The 23,856-nt window shown below is 42.9% G+C and overlaps 1 protein-coding gene across 3 annotated transcripts; it reads right to left on the reverse strand.

The window, feature by feature from the left end:
- Window positions 1-1,117: 1,117 nt before the first annotated feature.
- Window positions 1,118-8,655, reverse strand: LOC123452984 (eukaryotic translation initiation factor 5A-4). 3 transcript variants are annotated; one of them, XM_045129736.1, is made up of 7 exons: window positions 8,506-8,616; window positions 8,217-8,374; window positions 5,316-5,324; window positions 1,864-1,986; window positions 1,728-1,784; window positions 1,565-1,639; window positions 1,118-1,464 (listed from the first exon to the last, which is right to left on the reverse strand). In XM_045129736.1, exons 2-7 carry the CDS (start codon window positions 8,340-8,342, stop codon window positions 1,363-1,365), a joined length of 492 nt encoding a protein of 163 aa, XP_044985671.1. In that variant the 5' UTR covers window positions 8,343-8,374; window positions 8,506-8,616; the 3' UTR covers window positions 1,118-1,362. The 3 variants fall into 3 exon arrangements, with proteins under 3 accessions (XP_044985671.1, XP_044985670.1, XP_044985672.1); XM_045129735.1 differs by having other exon boundaries at window positions 5,316-5,342; XM_045129737.1 differs by lacking the exon at window positions 5,316-5,324 and having other exon boundaries at window positions 8,506-8,655.
- Between the last annotated feature and the right edge of the window lie 15,201 nt (window positions 8,656-23,856).

The raw sequence follows: 23,856 nt of genomic DNA on the forward strand, positions 1-23,856 counted from the left end.
AGTCATTCTGTAGCGGCGCCGCATAGTCTTATCATACGGCGGCCAACTAATCTTCTTACTAATTCATTTTAAGTGTGGCACCTCCCGTCAATCACTCTCTGGCCCCAAAAAACTGTTCACATGGATGAGCTATCCAGTGAGTAGAAAACATACAACACCACATGCAAGATTCCTTTTCATGTTTGAAATTTAAAAAGTTTTATCTACAAAACCGTTAATTCAATCGATGATTTGCTTTCACCATTGACTTTCTCGCGACGAGTTCTTCGAAACTAGATCTCATGTTGATATGTTCCGTCAACTATTTTTTCCGTTCATACTTGCCACATTTTTGGACCCACTTGTCATATTATTAACCACTTACTTGCCTGAGAAAAATAATTTGATTGTCACTTTTTAATGTTGTTTCGTACAAAAAAGCCTTGTAGCAGATTTCATTATACATGATATAAAAGCATGCCATAGGTTGTGTTTGCCAATTTAAAATATACCAACTTGTCATATTTACATACAACTTTATGAGAAAACTATTTTGTGTGCTTGTTAGTTTAACTATGTCGAGTTGTCATATTTACAAAGGATGACCAAATATTCTTGTGATCACCGTTTTTAAATATGTTGAGTTGTCATATTTTTGCGTGTAATCGCTTGAAAAAAGTTGTTTGTGCTTGCCAGTTTGATTATGTCGAGATGTCATATTATACGCAATTTCTAAAAATATGGCAATTAAGTTATTTTTTATCAAACAAGTAAGTACAACAAATGTGATAAGTACGAGCAAAAGAAAAAGTTGTCAAAACATGTCGACATGGGATCTAGTTTTAAAGATTTCGTCGAAACAAAGTCAACAATGAAAACAGATCATCAATCGAATTAACGGTTTAAGAGATAAAAGTTTTTAAAATTTTCATAATTTAAAACGAATCTGATGACATCATTGCATGCATGAAGAAGAGAGCCCACACAAATCCGCAAGCTGCCGCACGGTAGTGACAAAATGCGGTGCAGTTAGTTAGATTTTTATATTATGGAACAGAGGGAGTATATAGCATCCTGAAAAGATGCACGGAATTACCAAAATGAGCATAAGTCAAGGCACGCTACAAGCTGTTCTAGGTAGGGTAGAATGGCAAGTTTTTCTTTTTCATCTTGAGCACAATTTACCTCCACACTGAGACACCAACAACACCAATAGTCAAGAGGGGTCAATAAACCCATGAATTTAGGACTACAAATCAACTAAACACTGACAACTTAGTTTTGCAAAAAGGCACAATTCCTCAATGGCTGAGACACCCAAATCCATCTTAACCGACAGATACCAATGAACCACGCCCGAGAAAATAGTGCTAACACGACAGATTACTTGGGGCCAATGTCCTTGAGCGCATTAATCTGCTCTTCTCCCATAGCAGACATGACAGACACCACCAGATCCTTCCCCTCAGCAAACCCATCCTTGATCTGCACCAGTGGACAAATTCAATATAAGAGCTGGTGGGCTATGGAAGAGATAGTTCACGCGCATGAGTCACTCTAAACAGCACACATAGTTCATACAAACCTGGCCAAGGAGGGTTTCATCAGTTGGGAGCTTGAGGTCATCTTTGGTGTTACCATTATCAGTCAGCAGACTCACCTGAAAGAAATGTTAATTTCTCCAGTTAAATAATCGGTTTGACAAAAGATTAAAATATAAGAGACATTAATGAAAAAATCCAACTTACAAATCCATCCTCAGATATATCAATGAGCTGGTATTCTGTGCGATTCACATGAGGAACCTGTAGAGATTATACATGTTCATGTTTTAGTATCAATAGAAGCCACTTAAACAGGAAAAGGTTCATGAAATGTGCTGACATCACAGTTGTGAGAAGATGGCACAATATCTTCAAGTTTCTTGCTGGTGAAGATGTCAATAGCAACAAAGTGGCACTTGGCATGACCATGCTTCCCAGTTTTTGATGTTGAAACCTCCACAACCTGCACATTTGTTTCAAAGGCCGCATGTCATTAGAAGTATAATATAGCCAGAACAACAAAATAGCAAGCAGACCAAGAATTAACAGATAAATAAGATTTTAATCCTATAAATATATAATGACATTAATACCCGCAACAACTGAAGGAATTTATTGATATTTAAAGTGTCAACTACACATCTGGAATACATAAAGAACCATTGGTAAACAGGATCGATGCACCGTTGCTAGCACAGGTGAACTGATTATGTAGTGATACCGTGGGAGGCAGCAAGAAGCAAATGCAAAAGAAAAAAAATGGTATAATACATACAAGAAAATAAGTAACCCAATCCAGGCTTGACATATTTGGTCATATTTTGGCCACCACTGAAATCAGCGATATTTGTTTTTAGTTCAGCCAAACAACTTCTACTTTCAATGATTTGAACAAAATCCAACCAAGTTTAATTATTATTTTTGACATAAGTCAAATATTTCAGTACCCACTGCAATCACCAAAATTCAGAAATTTCAGTGAAGATGATAACCATGAATGAGTTAAGCCTCGGCTATGTAACTCACGCTGTCAAGAGTACAAACATGTAAGCAAGTTTGAAATCATGACATAGACCAAATAAAATAATACTGTACATGGCAGTATGCAACATTAAGACATAAATTTGCAGATAAGTTTACAACCTTGCCAGGTCAATAAGTGGTACAGCCAACTCAAGTTCATCGACCACTATGCACACACAACATGGTCAATCAAAGATTACTTAAAATATCCAGATAATTAACAATGCTAAATGATATCTGCATTACAAAGTCCAAATCCATCAATGATTAATAACGTAAGAAAAATACTAAAGCAAACAACTGACATGGGGGACAAATCAAATCAGTCTAGACCTATTAGTCACACCAAACCAGCATGCAACAAATCAAAGACTTGCATAATGTGATTGAGAATAAATACTTTTTATTCATAGCATTAATTAATTATATGGCAATCAAATGTTGTGAGCCTGTAACCGATCTCCATAATAGCATCAGCCCATAATAGCATCAGCAATTCAAACAATAGGAATCTGATTACGCATACTTTTTTTTTTCGAGAAAACGCAGAGATGTGCGTTTCTTTGTATTGAAAAGAGGGAAAGTCAGTCTCAGAGGAGACGATTACAACAGATTACAAGCAACTCAATGGACATCCCAGGATGGGGGCATAGTTTCAAATTAAGAAAGATCATTGTGGGACTGTTTTTTTTTCCTTTTGTTAGAAATAAATAAATAATTCTTATCTAACTGTCGGGACCCCGATCCTGAGTCATAAGAACCTAGCCTGTAACACATCACATCACTTTGCGGCCTCACGCACGGTAAACTCCACGGCTGCCACCTTACCTTGGCCGGGACCGTTTGCGTCTTTTGGCTCACGTATATGAATATGTTGCTAGCGTTCAAACGACAAAGAACCCGGGTCGACATGTCTAGTTATAAACCCCAGCGGTACAACCGTACAGGGACAGTCATACATAACCCAGCAAAGCAGGTGTCGGTCATCAGCGTGTGTAGACGAGTCGTAGCAAGCTACAAGGACTCCATTACACCGCGTGACATTTTCCCGAGGGGACAGACACAGCAGCAAAAAAGGATACATGCCGGTCAATCAATGTGTTCCGAGCAGTAGCAAACTACCAAGGCTCAATGGAATCACAAAGAGGCATTTCCCTGTAAAGAGTACTACTAAAGGCAAACAACTAGGTGTCGAATCCCACACAAATAATGCATTTCAAACATACACACATTATGCACGATATGTGTAGATACAACATGGCATCACAACATAACTCTATGACTGAAGCATTTATTAAAGACTCATAAGAGTCAACATAGTATGATTACAAACAGGGGTCTCGTGACTCGACACTCAAGTCATACAAACAACAAGCGGAAGCAATTCATGTCTGGGTACAAACATCTACTAAAAGTGGCTGGAAGAGCCTGAAAAGCTATTACGACCCTACCAAAGGAGCCAGACCTCTGTCTGGGATTCCCAAGCTATTCCGGTCAACATCAAACACATCGCGTAGAACCTTTAATGAGTCTAAGTCTTCTCTGCAAAACATAAATAAAGCAACCGTGAGTACAAAGGTACTCAGCAAGTCTTACATTAGAACTATCTACATATGCATCATGTTTCAATGAAAGGATTGTGGGGTTTGATTGCAGCAAGCCAGCTTTGACTCTTGGCTAACCTGTACTACGACTACAAGTTCTTTCTTTGAGGTGGGATAGCGCACACGAGTCCACATATTCACCAATTCAATACACCACTATGGATCCACTCTCGTCTCCCTACGAGAAGGCCTTCCATAGCACTCACACTTATCTTGCATGTTTTAGAGTATCCATTTAAATTGTCTATGTACCACGTAATGTTTCCAAGTAGTCCATAACCGAGGACGCGGCTATTCGAACAGATTGAATCACCCTGCAGGGGTATACTTCTTCACACATGCTCCCACCACTTAGCACCATATGCACGTCATGCATCTCGGCAACCTTCAAGCGGAAGCACTGGCGTGGGTGTCGGCCACGACCGTTAACCACACAAGACCCTAGTCCAGGTTTATCGCGTATTTGAGACTGAACCCGCAAGGAAGTCCGGCCGAGGTTTCCTCTACGGCCCCAAAACGATGCGCGCAGGTTTCCCAAGCCCACCATTCGGGTGCCACTTGGTACACCGTGCCACTGTGTATCTACCGTAGTGAAGCCTACCCCGTCGGGCAGAGCTAAACACGGCCGCCAACACTTTTCTTACAAACACCAGAAACTAATTGCAACTCCTGGGCAGAGATCTAGGCAATTAATAAGCCGAACGGGGTCATATTTCAGGGCCCAATGCATGGTAGTATCTTGTTTTGGATAACACACACAGAACTCGGTTCTTAAGGACGGTCCCAATGAGACAACCCACCATGTACTCCTACATGGCCTCTCATCGCTACCTTTACCAAATCAGATTCACACCTTTACTCTCACACTGTAAGACATGAACACAACCATTCCGATTCATCATCCAGACGGATCAGACCCGACACGACTCTAAGCATAGCAGGCATTGTAAACAAGCATGGATGAGTAAGCACATCAAGGCTCAAGCAGTTGCTACTCATGCTAAGTGGTTTCAACTATTTACTGTGACAAAATCAGGTCATGCAGAGGAATGGGTTCAACTACCGATAACATGTACAGTTGAATCGTGTTTGTCCTAATGCAGTAAAAGAGAGTAGGAGCGAGGGAGTGGGTTTATTTCAATATGCTCAAGGGGGGTTTGCTTGCCTGACACGTCTGAAGATAGCAATGAGTCTTCATCAATGTCAACGATCACATCGTCGGAAACATCGTTTAGCGAGGGGGAACAACACCGGCAAACAAGAAAGAACAACAATTACTTCACGAAAATGCAACACTATGATGCATGCTCAAGACATGAAATGAAAGGTGGTAGGGCTAATGTGGCTATCATTTCTTAAGTTGAAGTTGGTTTGAATTAGGATTCAAACATCACTTCAAGACGGGTATCTTTCCAAGTACCCTTATAATTGATTCGACCTGATGCTCATATCAAATTGTTCCAACATGTACGGAGTTAGTATTTTGGGGTACTGATTTGCATTGACCAATGTTTGAGCATAGTAATTGAAGTGGAATTCAAATAAGTATAAATTTCCAACTCCAAACTATTTATTAAATTTACCCTATTCATCATTTTGCCTATTTGGTGTTGTTAACTTTTTCAAACATGCATGAAAATGCCATAATCAGATTCCTTGGATTTTTCTGATACTTCTTCATATATAAATTATTTTCATCCGAGTTATATTTTAATTTCTATGATTTTTACAAGTTTTAGCAATTTCCTGGATTTATTTTATAAACAGAAATACTAATATTGCATCACTACTGACGTCAGCAGGTCAACTGCGCCTGGGCCAGGTCAAACCTGACCAATGGGGTCCACTGGTCAGTGACCCAGAGGCTAACCCCGCGCTGACCAGCCCCTAATTGGGGTTTGACCAGGCGTGGGGCCCTCTGGCAGTGGCTGGGGGGGGGGGGGTTAGCTTGCTAACGACTGGCCACGTCGGCCCTCACCGGAGGATGGTCGCCGGCGACCAAGCCCGCGGCGGAGGGCTCGCCGGAGACGACCTAAACGGCGCTACAGGGCACCAAATCGGGCGCGGTTGGGTTCTACAGGAAGCTGGCAGAGCGCCGCATCCGTTCCGACCAAGCCACAGGCCAGGAGGTGGCCGGAGCGAGGCCGGCGACGACCTCAGGCGGTGGCCGAAGTCAGCCACGGTGGGGATCGAGGCTACGGGGCACGGAAGAGCGAGTTGAAGATGGCTACGGCTTCCTGCGGGCGCGGAGAGCACAGGGAGGTGCTCGGCAGCGGCCCTAAGTGGCTCTAGCCATGACGGCGCCATGGCCGGCGGCAGGAGCTTCGGACTCCGGTGGCACGAGGTGCTAGGAGAGGGGAACGGCGATGAGGCAAGGGGGAAACGGATCCGGAGCTCACAGGGATTCGATTGGAGCAGACGGCGAGCTCGGGGACACTTTGGTTGGCGCGAATCGACGAGGAAGGTCCGGCGGCCGGAGGTGGAGAAGATGGTGGCGAGGCGATGACAGGGGGCCTCCAGGCTTGATTCCTTCTTCCAGGGGACGAGGAGGAGCACGGCGGGGCTTTGGGGCACAACAGCTGGGCTACAGGGGGCTCGTGGCCACGGCTACGATGATCGGCGGCGACAAGCAGGCTCGGCCATGGTGGGAGAGGGCGAGAGAGAGATGGAGGGGAGCCAGAGAGGGGTGGAGAAGGGAGAGACGTGTACGGGGTACTCATCCCCGCCGTCTGCGTGGCTCGGGCAAGCAGGAGGTGGCCAGGGAACGTGGCCGCGCTCGTCGGCGCGTCGGCACGCAGCTGCTTCTCCTCCTGGCAGGAGGAAGAAGACAGCCGTGCCCCTGATGGGCTGGGCTGGACCAGGTAGGCGCCAGGTAAATTCTTCCCTCTCTCTCTTTTCCTAATCTTGTTTTATTTCTTTCTGGCATTTAGATTTAGGATTTTAATAAAACATTTAATCATTTTATAAAATCCTAGGATAGTATTATGTGACAGTAGTAAAAATAATCAATGCCACAAAATAGTTTCAACATTTTATAAAACTAGGAAGTATTTGAAATCAATTAATTAATTGATTTCAGTGGCTTTTGAGTTTAAAATAAAATGCCAAAAGTATTTTGAAAATATATATCATCCCTGATATTTTCTTTCCAACATTTATAAAAAATGATGGACTTTTATGAAAACCATTTTGTAGCTAGGATTTTTCTCTTGTTGAACCTATTTGGATGTTGTTTGGTGTTAGGGTTTGGTCATCCCCATTTGTAGATCATCCAAATTGAATTAAATTGATTTGAATGCATTCATGAATGCTTACTGATGCAACTAACTACAAGATATAATCTAGGGCTGTGACACTAACTGCCTAAGTAAAGTTGATCAGAGCATGGTATAGCCAACTGCTGGCTATAGCAGTCTTTATAGCCCATCTTATAGCTAGCTTGTATAATAGTTAGCTATAAAAGAGTACTACTTTTATTATATATGACCCACATTTCATTCTCACAAATCACCTAGGAGCACGTGCTAGAGCTGACTCTTCACGAAGAGCCCGCTTTCTTTCTCTCTCCTCTTCTCTCTCATCCAACTCAGCAAAAATATAGTATTTTAATTCTTACATCCCGTTGACTGTACCTTATTGTACTTGCTCTCAGGCGGTAGATCTACACCAGCCTATACTACTAATCTGACAACACATAGGCACAGACAAGAACTGAAAATTTCAAACGATGCATATGGCGTTCCAAATTTAGAAAAGAAAACTACATGGCCACGTACAACTTACTTGTCCTACAAGATATACAATTCACAGCAACATCCAGTGTTCGCTGATAAGCACAGCAGAGTATCAAGAATCAAATATACCACACGATCGTGACGCATATTCATTCACACGCTCCATCCATGAGCATCCAGCTCGTAGGAGAATAAAGAGATTGCACGTATACATGCAACGGCAATCTGAGACGACAGGACGAAGACACGGATCTAACAGAACTACAGCGATAACATCGGGATCTAAGCGGAAGACATCAAGCAAATGAGCGGCCGGCGGACGTTTTAGATACCTTGCAGGGGCGGTTCTTGATGACGATGTAGCCGTTCTTGCGAATGGTGCCGGCCTGCTGCGGATAGGTCTTGGAAGCGCCGGCGTCAGCCTTCGACTCGAACTGGTGCTCTTCGCTGTCCGACATCTCCTCTCCTCGGATCAGGACCAAAAAATTCTCTACGAATACCAAGAAATTCAGTCATGATCAATGAAGGAATCAGTTGGCGAACAAGAGAATAAAAAAACTTTGATCTGAGATGATAATGGCCGGGTGGATCTCGATTTAGGCAAGGAATAGGGTTTGGGACCTCGGCAGGAGTTTGCGGGCGCGACGGTTGGGCGGCGGCTGCGACGGCGAGGACGCAAGGAAAGGCAGCGAAATGGATATATCGGTGCTCGGGATATTATGCACAATAGCCCTGGAAGTATTGAGGAATAATGCTTCTTGAATTCGGGGCTTTACATGGGAGAAATCCCCCCCTCGAGGAGAACGTATACCATCTAGTATTGTACACTACATGCCGTTGTAAGTATGTTATACGAGGTGAGTATACATATGACTGCCCTGTAGTGTACAATAATATGTAATACGAAGTGGGTATACGTTTTCCTTTGTACGTTTTATGTGTGTGTTGGGGGCGTACCGAAGCAAAAGTAATTTTATTAATAGTTCAAACTACTTCTCCGAGTGTCATAATATAACTAAAAGAACAATTGCTTTCTAGGATAGTTTTGATATTGATCACAACATATGTATTATTGGACTAATATATTTTTCAAGAATATTTCAGAAAACGAAATTAGTAACTTCCGAACGTTCGTATTTTGCGATCAGATCCGAACGCTTTTGCTGCCGCTCAATCTGCATTGCAAGTCACTCGCTCGCACTAGTGTGGGCGATCCGGATTTTCTCGTTCCGTTTTTTTCTATGATCTTGTTGAATAGATTGATCCCCTTTTTTCCGCGACCCGATGGCCCGCACACAATTACTTTTTTCCCATCTACTAATAGCCATCCAAAAATTTACTCAGGCTTGGCAAGAAAAAAGAGACTTTGGAGCTTGAACTCAGCATTTTCAAGTTGTTGTTGTGAACAACTCGATCCACAAACTATTCCAGCATGATTAGTTGCATATTAACTTGTAGTATAAAGCTAGATATTTGACCCTGGTTTTTACTACTACATATAATCATTTTCCATTTTTATTTCCATGAGTTCTCTAGTTCATGTTATTTTTCTAGTTTATGATGGAAGTAGGTATCTACGTCGGTGCTATAATAATGGCGAGGGTGTTTCTGGTAATTCACACATCGCAGACCTGATAACTTATGTGCTTCGGTCCTGATAACTTTGGTGAGGGGATGGTGAAATATACACAAGGTAACTTTAATGTTAGTAGCAGGGTAACTTAGACTTCCTAGCTTGATAACTTATGTACCCCGGTCATGGTAACTTTTGGCAACGCGCGCGAGGGGGGGTGATGAAATATACCACCCGGTAACTTTTTCGTCAATAGCATGGTAACTCACACACTACAAACCAGATAACCTATGTACCCTAGTCTTGATAACTTTTGCGACGGGGTGGAGATCGGGGAGTTGTTGAAACACACCACGATAATTATGTGCAGATAACATGACTTTTTACGTCCCCAAGACATGATAACTTATGTACACCCCTGGGTAATTTTCGCGCGCGGAGCGAGGGGTTATGAAATATACCCATGGTAACTTTAATGTTAATAGCATGGTAACTCACACATAGTATACCCTGGGTAATTTTCGCGAGCGTGGGAGGGGGGTAAGAATATCCCCCGGTAACTTTTATGTGAATAGATGGTAACTCACACATCGCAGATCTGATAACTTATATAACCCAATCCTAGTAACTTTGGCGTCGAGGGAGAGGGGGCAGGGGCAGTTGATGGAATATCACATGATAACTTCTATGTGAATAACATGGTAACTAACACACCACAGACCTAATAACTTATGCACCTCGGTCCTGATAACTTTGGTATGGGGGGAGGGTTGATGACATATCCCCGATAACTTTTGTGTGAATAGATGGTAACTCACACATCATGGAGCTGATAACTTATATACCTCGGTCATGGTAATTTTGGTGACGGGGCACGAAGAGTTAATGAAATATCCTATAAGTAACTTTTGTGTGAATAGCATGGTAACTCACACATCGTAGACCCGACAACTAACGTACATCGGTCCTGGTAACTTGGCGACGGGGGTGAGGGGGAGGGGGTTGATGAAATATCTCCACATACACCCGATATTTTTTGCATAAATAGCATGGTATTTTACGCTCCACAGACCTGATTATAGGTGGCCAACAGGGCGACCCGGGTATGACACAACCCGACACACACCTAAACAGCCCTAGACTGACACGACCCGCAAAGTTATGTTTTATAAAGTGAGTCATGCCATGTCGGCATGTGGACCTCACCCTACGGCCGAGGCACTTCACCCATGGTAGGCGATACTGTAGACATGATAATTTACTTATAAACATCATGGTAAATTTTTGACCCACGCAAAAAAAGATAGTTGAAACACCTCTGGTAACTTCAATGTAAACACCATGATAAGTTAATACTACGGTCATGGTAGCTTCTGACCTAAATAAAAGTCGTCAAAACATACCAACATGGGATCTATTTTCAAAGCTCTCGTCGCGACGAATCTTTTATGTGAAAATGGTTTTTCGATCGGAGCGACGGTTTGAGCTACAAAACATTTAAAGTTTATAAATAGGAATAATCTTTGACTGACATCATCTGTTTTGTCTTGTAGTTTGCATGCATGCATGAAATCACAAATCAACACCTACATGTCCTTCATCGGCCTCCGCGAATGGGATTAGCAATTAAGGAAAAAAGGAGAATTATATGTGTGATTAGCAATTAAGCAAGACAAAGGGGCGTTCTGATCTCTCCCTAAATTCCGACTAGTCAAAAATTAGCATAGTCCTTCAGAAAAAGTTCAAAAGATGTTATGGCTTAAGGTTTACGTGGAGATGCCCCTCGATGCAAGAAAGGAACAACGTTGGCTCATGCTTCAAGCTAGAAGACTCTTCATTTTATATTGATGAGAAATCACTTTTGAGTCCATAGGAAAGCCAATACTATTAAAAGGGCTGAGGTAGTAAAATGAACTGATTGCTCAAATGCTAAAAGTTAGCCACCAAAACACTGAGTCATTTCTCCCACATATCCACTCTCTCAAGATCCACATACACAAATTCGGTGTCACCAACATTTCCATGTCGGACCCATCGAGTTTGACCTCACACAGAATCCCTAGCAATTCCCACAAAATCGGTGCAACGGAAACCAAGTCGGTGCTACCGAGTTCACTATGATCAACATTATGTTGCCAAGATACAAAAAATCAGAATCTCCGAGTTTGAGTATCGGTGTCACCGAGTTTGGTCATATGACCATTAGACACCTTTTCGGTGCCACCGAGTTTCATATATCGGTCTCACCGAGATTCAAAAGTTCACACTTTTGTGCTAATCGGTACCACCGAGTTTGCCCTTTTGTGTGTAACAGTTCGATTTTGGCTACTCCCTGTATATGCCCCTTCACCCACCTCTCATATGTGGGAGAAGCACTCAGAACACATACTTCACGGCCATATTTATTTTCTGAGAGATAACCACCTACTCATGTGTTGAGACAAAGATATTCCAATCCTATCATTTGAAACTTGATCTCTAGCCTCCCCAAACTGCTTTCCAGCAAATTAACCTCTCCTACCCATGCATGTTCTGTGAGAGTGATTTGAGTTGAGGAGACTATCTTTAGAATCACAAGAGCAAGGAGTTCATTGATCTACCACATCTATTACCTTTTGGAGGGTGGTGCCTCCTAGATTGGTTAGGTGTCGCTTGGGAGCCTCCTACTTCGTGTTATGGAGTTGAATCAAAATGTTTTTCAAGGCAAGGAGATCGCCTACTTCATGAAGATCTACCGCGAGTAAGGCTAGTCATCCATGGACGGAAGCCGTGGTGGAATAGACAAGGCCGCTTCTTTGTGGACCCTCCGTGGGTTGAGCCCCTAGTGGCCTCTCGTAGCCGTTATCCTCTGTAGGTTGAAGTCTCCACTAACATGGACGTATGATAGCGCCACCTATCAGAATCATGCCAAAAATCGCCTTGTCAACCTCATGCGCTTGATCTGCCTACCTTACTCCTCTACTTTACACTTGCATGTTTTACTTTCCGCTGCTATACTATTAGAATTGCATGTGTAGGGTGTACTTGACATGTTATAACTGGCGTAGCTGCCGCTCAAGTAAAATTGGGGAAAGGCAAAAAAATATCTTGTCAAGTAGTCTAATCACCCCCTCTAGACATACTTTCAATCCTACAAGTGGTATCACAGCTTTGGTCTTTATTTCATTGGTTTAACAACCTAGGAGAGTATGGCATCTACTGAGGAAAATTATCATCGTAGAGGTCCATATTTCGATGGCACTAATTTTGCTAGTTGGAAGCATATAATGAAAATGCATATTCTTGGCTTTAATCCTCATGTTTGGGCTGTTATTCGTGTTGGTGTGCAAGGTAAGATCTTTCGAGAAGGGCATGAGCGAGATCGTGATGCGATAGCTGATGAACTTAAGATGTTGCAACTTAATGCTCAAGCATGCGACATCATCTTCAACTGCATATGCCAAATTACAAAGATGTCAAGCCAACTGAAGTCATTGGTAGGATTGTTGCTCATGAGATGTCACTCAAGGACAAAGTTGAGCTGCACAACAAGGCAAGCGGTGCTTATAAAGCTTCATGTGATGCTCCCACTATTTCAAAGTACAATCTTGTCACTGATGAAGAGATAAGCCTCATGGTTAGAAAATTCAACAAGTTCTATAAGAGTAGAGGCAAAGAGAGAAGCTCAAGCTCGAGACATGAAGAGAAGCGCTCGTCCAGTCATGACCGAAACTGCTACAATTGTGGAAAGCCCGAACACTACTCAAATGAGTGCTCGGCTCCCTACAAAAGAAGGGAAGAGTCACCTCGAAGACGAAGCTCAAGAGATGAGTCACCTCACAGAGAGAGGAGTAGAGAAGATCACTATGAACGAAGACACTCACGGAGAGGCAAGGAATCGGAGAAGAAGGACAAATACACCAAGAGCAGTTCAAGAAGAAGACATCAAGCTCATGTTGGTGAATGGGTGTCTGGCTCCGAGTGTGATCACCACTCTGAGAGAAGCTATCACTCCCACTCCGACTATAGTAAAGATGAAGGTGTTGCCGGGATTGCACTTGTTTCTACCAACTCCTACGACTTATTTAATTCACCAAATGAGGGAGTCGGAAACTGCTTCATTGCTAAAGGCCCCAAGGTATCACATCCCGAGTATCTTGATTTTATTAGTGATGAGAATGACTTGTTAGGAGAAGATGACTTGCTTCTTGATAAAACTAGTGATTGCACTGAAAATGAACTTGCTAATTATCATGCTAGTCAAGAGAAATTGAATGATGATGATAAGAAAGAAATTAAACGACTAACTCAAGAATTAAAAACTCTTAAGTTACCTCATGAGACTACTCTATAAGATCATAGAGAGCTTGCAAGAACCCATGAGAAGCTACGCTTCGAGAAGCTCAACTTGGAGTAAGAGCATGAGTTCTTAAAAGCGATCAATGATGATCTTCGAAAGAAGAGTTCTTCTTATTTAGCCAAACGATTACTCTTATCCAACTTTGTTCCACAAGTTAAACATAGGGACACTAGTAACAAAGGAAAGAAGGTTTCTTCATCTAGTAACAACCATGCTAAGGCTAAAACCAATAATGTTGTTGCTAGTAGCTCTATTGATTCCACTAACAAGTCTCTTAGCCAAGTTACACTTGAGCATGAAAATGATCTATTGAAAGGGATTATAGAGAAATGTGTCTTCAAGAGCCTTGCCGGAAATAAACAATTCGAGGAAATTGTGCGCAAGCAAGGAGGACATCGGAACAAACAAGGTGTTGGCTACTTCAACGTCAACGGAGATGTTTGGGAAGAAGGTCCATATCCCACTCCTAAGTTTGTTCCCCAAGAGGAGAAGTGTGATCCCACTCCTCCCAAAGGAACAAGCTCACATGATGGCCTTCTACTACAAGACCACAAAGGCAAGGTAAAGCTTCAAGATGATATTGACCTATTTGAGGAAGAACTCCAAGCCAGGGTCAAGTTTGTTCCCAAGGACACTACTAGCTCTTCCTCAATAAGTTCTACCACAACTACAAGTATTCCCATCAATTTGATGTGGATCCCCAAGAGGAAGAACTAGGGAAGTTCTTGAGGGATGACTCCGCCAATGAATTTCACTCTTATTCATCTTGGCAATAACTATTTGCAACCAACCTCAACCATATGCATTAGTTCAAGGAGTCACACATTCCCTCAAAGGTAAGCAAGGACCAAGGTAATTAATGCATCTTTGGACATCATCCCATTTGTGTTTCACTCCATGTCCGTAGATATTATTGCATATGTTCCTCGTGCTTTGGGACTAACTGATGACCCACAAGTATAGGGGATCAATCGTAGTCCTTTCGATAAGTAAGAGTGTCGAACCCAACGAGGAGGAGAAGGCTATGATAAACGGTTTTCAGCAAGGTAATTACTGCAAGCACTGAAAGTAGCGGTAACAAGTGATTGTGTAGCGAGGTGAAACGTAGCAAGCAAAGACTAACAAGTAACAAGTAGTAGCAACGGTGCAACAAGTGGCCCAATCCCTTTTGTAGCAAGGGACAAGCTTGAACAAAGTCTTATAGGAGGAAAAACGCTTCCGAGGACACACGGGAATTTCTGTCATGCTAGTTTCATCATGTTCATATGATTCGCGTTCGTTACTTTGATAGTTTGATATGTGGGTGGACCGGCGCTTGGGTACTGCCCTTACTTGGACAAGAATCCCACTTATGATTAACCTCTCTCGCAAGCATCCGCAACTACAAAAGAAGAATTAAGACAATGTCTAACCATAGCATTAAACTAGTGGATCCAAATCAGCCCCTCACGAAGCAACGCATAGACTGGGGTTTAAGCTTCTGTCACTCCAGCAACCCATCATCTACTTACTGCTCCCCAATGCCTTCCTCTAGGCCCAAATATGGTGAAGTGTTATGTAGTCGACGTTCACATAACACCACTAGAGGAAAAACAACATACAACATATCAAAATACCGAACGAATATCAAATTCACATGACTATTATCACCATGACTTATCCCATGTCCTCAGGAACAAAAGTAACTACTCACAAAGCATAATCATAATCTTGATCAGAGGTGTAATGAATAACATCAAGGATCTGAACATAAACTCTTCCACCAAGTAATCCAACTAGCATCAACTACAAAGAGTAATCAACACTACTAGCAACCTTACAAGTACCAATCGGAGTTGCGAGACGAAGATTGGTTACAAGAGATGAACTAGGGATTGGAGAGGAGATGGTGCTGATGAAGATGTTGATGAAGATGCCTCCCCTACGACGAGAGGAGTGTTAGTGATGACGATGGCGATGATTCCCCCCCCCGGGAGGGAAGTTTCCCTGACAGGATCGACCTACCGGAGCTCTAGATTGGATCTGCTCAAGTTCCGACTCGTGGCGGCGGTGAAACCACGAAAAAGCTCCCGTCTGATTTTTTCTGGACCAAGACGCTTCATATAGCAAAAGAGGGGGGCTAGTGGGCCGTCAGGGAGCCCACAAGCCCCCAATCCGCCACCTGGGGTGGTGGTGGCGGTGGCAGGGCTTGTGGCGCCCTGGCAGCCCCCCTCCGGTACTTCTTTCGCCCAGTATTTTTTATATAATCCCAAAAAAATCCACGTAACTTTTCAGGGCATTTGGAGATGTGCAGAATAGTGGACTAGGATTTGCTCCTTTTCCAGTCCAGAATTCCAGCTGCCTGAATTCTCCCTCTTCAAATAAACCTTGCAAAATAAGAGAGAAAAGGCATAAATATGGTACCACAAAGTAATATAACAGCCCATAAAGCAATAAATATCAACATCAAAGCATGATGCAAAATGGATGTATCACTAACCTATGTAGGTGAGAAGAGTATGAAAACAATGAGGATTGCTCCCAACTCAAGATGATCTTTATCAACATTGAGCATCCACCACTACTTCACTTACTTGAAGTCTTCTACAACAAAACCCAAGGTTAGTTGATCCCTCTTAGTGGGGATGTCATATCAAGGGGGAGCTTTACTCTAAGACTTGCCTATAGGCGTCTCCTAAGGATATGAACACACTAGTGCTTATGTAAAAGTGGTAACCCCACTTGTGCTTGACGATGAGTATGACTAATGATTAAGTAATCTTACTTGGATCCTATTTCAATATACTCATATATAGATGACTTTGTCATTGCCCAATTGCTTGATAGCTACTAAGATGTTTGTGCGTGTTCACCATGTTTTTCTCTATCATTCTTATTGTGTGAGCATGTTGGTCTGCATGTGTTTGATCATTAGAGGACTTCCAATTGTTTTTATTTGGTTCTTGATTTATTTTTTGCCAATTGGATGGACAAGAATGCCTAGGAGCCTCCTCTAGCTATCTATGCTATCTCATCTCAAGTTCTATTCATGCTTCATCAAAAAACTTGAACAAGCACTTGTCGATCCCTCCGTGTGAAGGTGCACTCGGAGTTCCGTATTGTCAATGGTTGACCTCCAAAACCTCTGTGTGAATGAACTCGGTGAAACCAACTGCACAAACTCGGTTCCACCGAATTCCAGAGTTGATCTAGGTTTTCCATCTCGGTACCACCAGAATTACAAACTCGATTCCACCAAGTTTCCCTGTCAGCTGAAAATAGAGGAACTCGGTGACAACGATTTCGTAATCTCGGCGACACCGACAGTGAATGGGTATATATTCCAGCAAACCGAATCTTTGATTTCACTTCGTCAAAGTCGTTCCGTCCCAAAACCCCACGCTGCCTCTCGACCCCTGGACGTCGCCCTTGAGTCCCCGTGCGTCCTCGCAGCTGGGAATCGCCACAGCCGACGGATTCCTCACCGGCGTAGCCGCCGTCGCCAGACCACCGCCAAGTTACAGTATGGTTCGGATCCCCTCTACATTCCTCCATCTGATTCTTACGCAATGGGAAGATTTATCCACAAGCCACCATGTAGATTAGAGAACTAAGAAATTTTTAGGGTTAACTGTCCGCAGACCCCATCTCCATGCCTCCGAGTTGCAAAACTCGGTGCTACCGATTTTGAACCTAGGGTTCATGAGAATGAACTCGATGAGACCGAGTTGTCATTTTCGGTTCCACCAAAATGATGACCAAGTTACTGTTAAGGAGTTCATGTGTCTCGGTGACTCCGAAAGTCCAAACTCGTTTCCACCGATATGTGTTCTGCCGAAACTTAGAACTAAGGATTTCTTTGTTCAAATTTTCAAAAACATCTGAATTTTGTGATGTTTATCCTTTCTATCTTTCCTATATCCACTTCACAGGTTTTTTTTTGTTGCTGAGTTTGTGCGTGCCTGTCAGATATGTCTAGTTCGGAAGATAGTCAAAATGACTTCACGGAGCAGAGCTTAGAGATGGACTCATGCACTAGTCCAGAGATGTACCTACCCAGAAGACTGGTGTGTAGAGACCCAGGAAGAGAATTGTTCATCTTATTGGGAGAAAGACTTCAATGTATGAAGACCCAGAAGATGCCGAGGAAGAAACTCCTGAGGAGATCCGAGTTCCTCCCAAGAAGAAGAAGCTGATGGGTGATGCTACGAAATCTACTCCTAAGCCTCATGCCAAAGCATAGAAGGTTGTAGCTCTGAGAAGGACTACCAAGGACATACCTGCATCTGCTAAGAGCAAAGGCCCTGCATCCAGTGCCCATGCTGCATAGGAGGTAGAAGATGAGAATGTGTCAATTCTCAGGAAGCTCAGACCAACCATGCCTATTCACAATACGGCTCATCCAATAGCAGAAGATATGAAGAAGAGGACGGATGTCAGACTAAGAAAGTGGAGAGATAATGATCCATATGTTATCAGAAGAAGAACTATTGTTGATCCAAGGTTTCACACCAAGGAACAACAAGATTTTTATGAGACTGTCCTGTTTGACAAGAGTCCTGTTGTCAGTGATATGAGGTATGTCGACTGGGCATATATCAAGGAAAATGATAATTTCTTTCCCCATGTCCAAGAGAACTTCAGGTTAGTGGACATTGAAAAGTTTGTTGGCAAAGAGATGACCCCAGGGAATGATGAGCCGATCATGCAATTTTATGCAACTGTTCATTTCTATGATGATTCTTTAGTCTGGATGACTGATGGTCACAAGTATGAAGCCACAATTGATGAATGGGCTACTATCATTGGTGCCCCCAAGCACGAAGATCGAGATGTAGATGTGTACGCAGAAGCGAAGCAGAGTCACAACTCAATGGCCAATATGTACAAGAGAATTCCTCACAAGTACTTGGCTAGTCACAAGATGGGTTCAGAGTACTTTCCGCAAGCAGACATTCCTACTACAAACACTGTTCTGAGATACACCCTGATTCCTAAATCAGTAGATGAAAATATGATTAGAGGACATTCCATCAACCTGCTGTACCTGCGAGACACCCGTACCAAATTCAGAGTGATGGATTTGATAGTAGAGACTATCCGGAGGACTACTGTGGATCAGAAGAGATTATATGGATATGCTCCTTACATTGAAATGCTTACCAATGCCAAGCTAGGTAAACATGCATATCTACTTGATCATCCCCATCTACCTCTTCAGCCAGAGTTTGAAGACAATGAAGTGGTAATGGACGATAATGATCCCAACTCAGCTGCAGCAAGAATGGCAGCAGAGGCAGCAGAAGTTGAGGCTGCTAGAAATAGGCCACCACCAGTTCCACAGCTCAGAACTCAAGCTGAGCAAATGGCATTTCTAGTTAGCTCTGTCCAAGGCATGGAGAAGAACATCCACGAGATATTACAAAGTCAGAAAAGCCTTGAGAGAGTTGTGGAAACCAAGTTTCATGACATGGATGTGAAGGTTTCTGAGTTGACAACTATAGTCAAACAACTTCAACATGAAGTTGACTCAGTGGAGATCCCATGTTCAGATGAGGAAAATGAAGATGAAGATGATGATGAGGATGAGGAAGAGTCTCCTCCTCCCACTAATACTCAGTTCAGCACCAGGCCTAGGTCAACCGCTATACCTGCTCAAGAGACAAGACAATCATCTTCAGCACATGCTTGAGCACCTTCAGCACCAGCTCCAGCTCAAGCACCTTCAGTATCAACTCCTCTAGCTCGAGGACATTCAGCAGAAGCCTTCGCAGACGCTCTTCTGTCGACTCCGTCATCAGCTGCCCAGAGAGACGAGTAGTTCTGTACTTTTGAATTTTTTGGTAACTTGTTGCCAAAGGGGGATAAATGTATTGATCATAGACTGAGAGAGAGAGAGAGAGAGAGAGAGAGAGAGAGCTTTTGACCTTATTTCCTCTCATTTGATTTTAAAAAGTTTGGTCTTCTAGATGACTTTATTCTATCTGTGTGATTGATCATACGCTTTATCTTGTTTGATGCTACACTATTATCTCTTAGATATTTTTGTGATGATCATTCACTTATCTTGTTGGTGCCATGTGCATTGCTATTCATTCCTATTTTTTTTACGCACCACCAAGATGTATGTGACATGAAAGAGTGACCCATGATCCTAATTGATTGTGCATTTGCATTCAAACACAAATTTTAAATAATGCACAAATTTAGGGGGAGCTCTTGCTTTTCACATACTTCTCAAAGCGTCAATGCTAATCATTGATTATATCTATTGTCGAAGCTTTGATCATATGTTGTCATTAATTACCAAAAAGGGGGAGATTGAAAGCACAATTGCTCCCTAGGGTGGTTTTGATAATTGATCACAACATATGCATCATTGGACTAATATGTTTTCCAAGTATATTTCAGAAAAAGTTCAAAAGATGCTATGGCTTAAGGTTTATGTGGAGATGCCCTTGGATGCAAGAAAGGAACAATGTTGGCTCAAGCTTCAAGCTAGATGGCTCTACATTTTATATTTGTGAGAAACTACTTTTGAGTCCATAGGAAAGCCAATACTATTAAAAGGGGATGAGGTACTAAAATGAACTGATTGCTCAAATGCTCAAAGTTAGCCACCAAAACACTCACTCATTTTCCCCCACATATCCACTCTATCAAGATCCACATATACAAATTCGGTGTCACCAACATTTCCATATCGGACCCACCGAGTTTGACCTCACACCGAAACCCTAGTCATTCGCACCAAATCGGTGCAACCAAAACCAAGTCGGTGCTACCGAGTTTAGTGTGACCAACATTTTGTTGCCAAGATACACAAAATCAGGATTTCCGAGTTTCAGTATCGGTGCCACCTAGTTTGGCCATCTCACAGTTAGTCACCTTTTCAGTGCATCCAAGTTTCATATATCGGTTTCACGGAGATTCAAAAGTTCACACCTTTGTGCTAATCGGTACCACCGAGTTTTCAACTTCGGTGTCACCGAGTTTGCCCTTTTGTGTGTAACGGTTAGATTTTGGCTGATGCCTATATATACCCCTTCACCCACCTCTCATTCATGGGAGAAGCACTGAGAACACACACTTCACTACCAGATCCATTTTTTGAGACAGAACCACCTACTCATGTGTTGAGACCAAGATATTCCAATCGTATCATTTGAAACTTGATCTCTAGCTTCCCCAAACTTCTTTCCACCAAATCAACGTCTCCTGCCCATGAATATCCTGTGAGAGAGTGATTTGTGTTGAGGAGACTATCTTTAGAAGCACAAGAGCAAGGAGTTCCTTGATGTACCACATCTATTACCTTTTGGAGGGTGGTGCCTCCTAGATTGGTATGGTGTTGCTTGGGAGCCTCCTACTTTGTATTGTTGAGTTGAACCAAGATGTTTGTAAGGGCACGGAGATCGCCTACTTCATGAAGATCTACCATGAGTAAGACTAGTCTTCCGTGGATGGAAGCCGTGGTGGACTAGACAAGGCCGCTTCTTTGTGGACCCTCCGTGGGTGAAGCCCTCCATGAACTCTCGCAACCATTATCCTCTGTGGGTTGAAGTCTCCACAAACATGGACATACGATAGTGCCACCTATCGGAACCATGCCAAAAATCACCGTGTCAACCTCATGCGTTTGATCTCCCTACCTTACTCCTCTACTTTACACTTGCATGTTTTACTTTCCGCTGCTATACTATTAGAAGTGCATGTGTAGGGTGTACTTGATGTGTTAGAACTGACGTAGCTACCTCTCAAGTAAAATTGGGAAAAGGCAAATTTTTTTATCTTATCAAGTAGTCTAATCACCCCCTCTAGACATCCTTTCGATCCTACAAGTGGTATCAGAGCTTTGTTCTCCATTTCATTGGTTTAACAACCTATGAGAGTATGGCATCTAGTGAGGGAAATTATCATCGTAGAGGTCCATATTTCGATGGCACTAATTTTGCTAGTTGGAAGCATAAAATGAAAATGCATATTCTTGGCTTTAATCCTCATGTTTGGGCTGTTATTCGTGTTGGTGTGCAAGGTAACTTCTTTGGAGAAGGGCATGAGCCAGATTGTGATCTGATAGCTAATGAACTGAACATGTTGCAACTTAATGCTCAAGCCTACAACATCATCTTCAACTGCCTATGCCCCGAATAATTCAACAAAATTAGTCGTCTTGAGAATGCAAAATAAATTTGTGATACTTTGGTTGATATGCACGAAGGTGTTGGGGAACGTTGCATGGGAAAAACAACATTCTACGCACACGAAAACCTATCATGGTGATGTTCATCTATGAGAGGGAGATTGGATCCACATACCCATGTAGATTGCTAAGCGGGAAACGTTAATAAACACGGTTGATGTAGTGGAACAACTTCGTGATTCAAATCACCGTCGTCCCACGATCCGTCCCGATCTAGCACCGAACGGACGACACCTCCGCGTTGAGCACACGTACAACTCGATGACGATCTCCGCCTTCTTGATCCAGCAAGACAAACGGGGAAGTAGATGAGTTCTCCGGCAGGTGACGACGCACCGGTGATGGTGATGATCTATTCCTGCAGGGCTCCGCGCGAGCTCCGCAGAAAACTGATCTAGAGGAAGAACTATGAAGTAGAGGTTTAGGGTTGCACGTGGCAAAGTTGTGTCTCAAAAATACGTAAACCTCAAGTATATATAGGAGGAGCCAAGGGGCGGGGCTTCCCCTAGGGCGTCGGCCGAGAGGGAGGAGGGATCCTCCTCCAAGTCGGTTTGGAGGGAGGAGTCCCTTCCTTCCTTCCCACCTCCTCCTTTTTTTTCTTTTCGCCTTTGATTTTTTCTCTTGGATGAAATAGCCCTATTGGGCTGGCCTAACTAGCCCACCAAGGGATGGTGCGCCACCCATGGGCCTATTAGGTTCTCTCCTGGGTGGGTGGCCCCTCCCGGTAAAAACCCGGAACCCATTCGTCACTCCCGGTACACTGCCGACAATGCCCGAAATCTTTCCGGAAGCCAAATGAAACAATCCTATATATCAATCTTCATTTCTGTACCATTCCGAAAACCCTCGTGACGTCCGTGATCTCATCCGGGACTCTGAAAAGAACTTTGGTCACCAGCACCTATAACTCAACTATACCGAAACGTCACCGATCCTTAAGTGTGCAGAACCTGCGGGTTCGAGAATTATGCAGACATGACCTGAGACACTCCCCGGTCAATATCCAATAGTGGGACCTGGATGTCCATATTGGATCCTACATATTCTACGAAGATCTTATCGATTGAACCTCTATGCCAAGGATTTATATAATCCCGTATACCATTCCATTTGTCCTTCGGTATGTTACTTGCCCGAGATTTGATTGTCGGTATCCCTATACCTATTTCAATCTCGTTACCGGCAAGTCTATTTAATCTTTCCGTAATACAAGATCCCGTGACTGAAACTTTAGTCACATTGCTTGCAAGGCTTATATGTGATGTTGTATTACCGAGTGGGCCCTGAGATACCTCTCCGTCACACGGAGTGACAAATCCCAGTCTTGATCCATGCTAACTCAACGGACACCTTTGGAGATACCTGTAGAGCACCTTTATAGTCACCCAGTAACGTTGCAACATTTGTTACACACAAGGTATTCCCCCGGTGTCAGTGAGTTACATGATCTCATGGTCATAGGAATGAATACTTGACACGCAGAAAACAATAGCAACAAAATGACACGATCACATGCTACGTTTATAGTTTGGGTCTTGTCCATCACATCATTCTCCCAATGATGTGACCGAGTCATCAAGTGACAACACTTGCATGTGGTCAGAAAACCTTAACCATCCTTGATCAACTAGCTAGTCAACTAGAGGCTTACTAGGGACATAGTTTTGTCTATATATCCACACATGCATTTATGTTTTCATTAAATACAATTATAGCATGGACAATAAACGATTATCTTGAAACATGAAATATATCAATAACTATTATCATTGCCTCTAGGGCATATTTCCAACAGTCTCCCACTTGCACTAGAGTCAATAATCTAGTCTCACATCGCTATGTGATTTACATTGTAATGAATCTAACACCCATTTAGTT

This window comes from Hordeum vulgare, chromosome 5H, assembly GCF_904849725.1.
Source record: "Hordeum vulgare subsp. vulgare chromosome 5H, MorexV3_pseudomolecules_assembly, whole genome shotgun sequence".
In the NCBI taxonomy this organism is placed as follows: domain Eukaryota; kingdom Viridiplantae; phylum Streptophyta; class Magnoliopsida; order Poales; family Poaceae; genus Hordeum; species Hordeum vulgare.

What these genes read in the sequence shown, in the direction of transcription:
- LOC123452984 (XM_045129735.1), bottom strand. Translation starts at nt 8,342, where the DNA reads ATGTCGGACAGCGAAGAGCACCAGTTCGAGTCGAAGGCTGACGCCGGC. An exon ending in TCAAGAACCGCCCCTGCAAG is followed by an intron (nt 5,343 to 8,216) that starts GTATCTAAAACG and finishes ACATTGATGAAG; the next exon opens with ACTCATTGCTATCTTCAGAC. An exon ending in GCTATCTTCAGACGTGTCAG is followed by an intron (nt 1,987 to 5,315) that starts GCAAGCAAACCC and finishes ACAAATGTGCAG; the next exon opens with GTTGTGGAGGTTTCAACATC.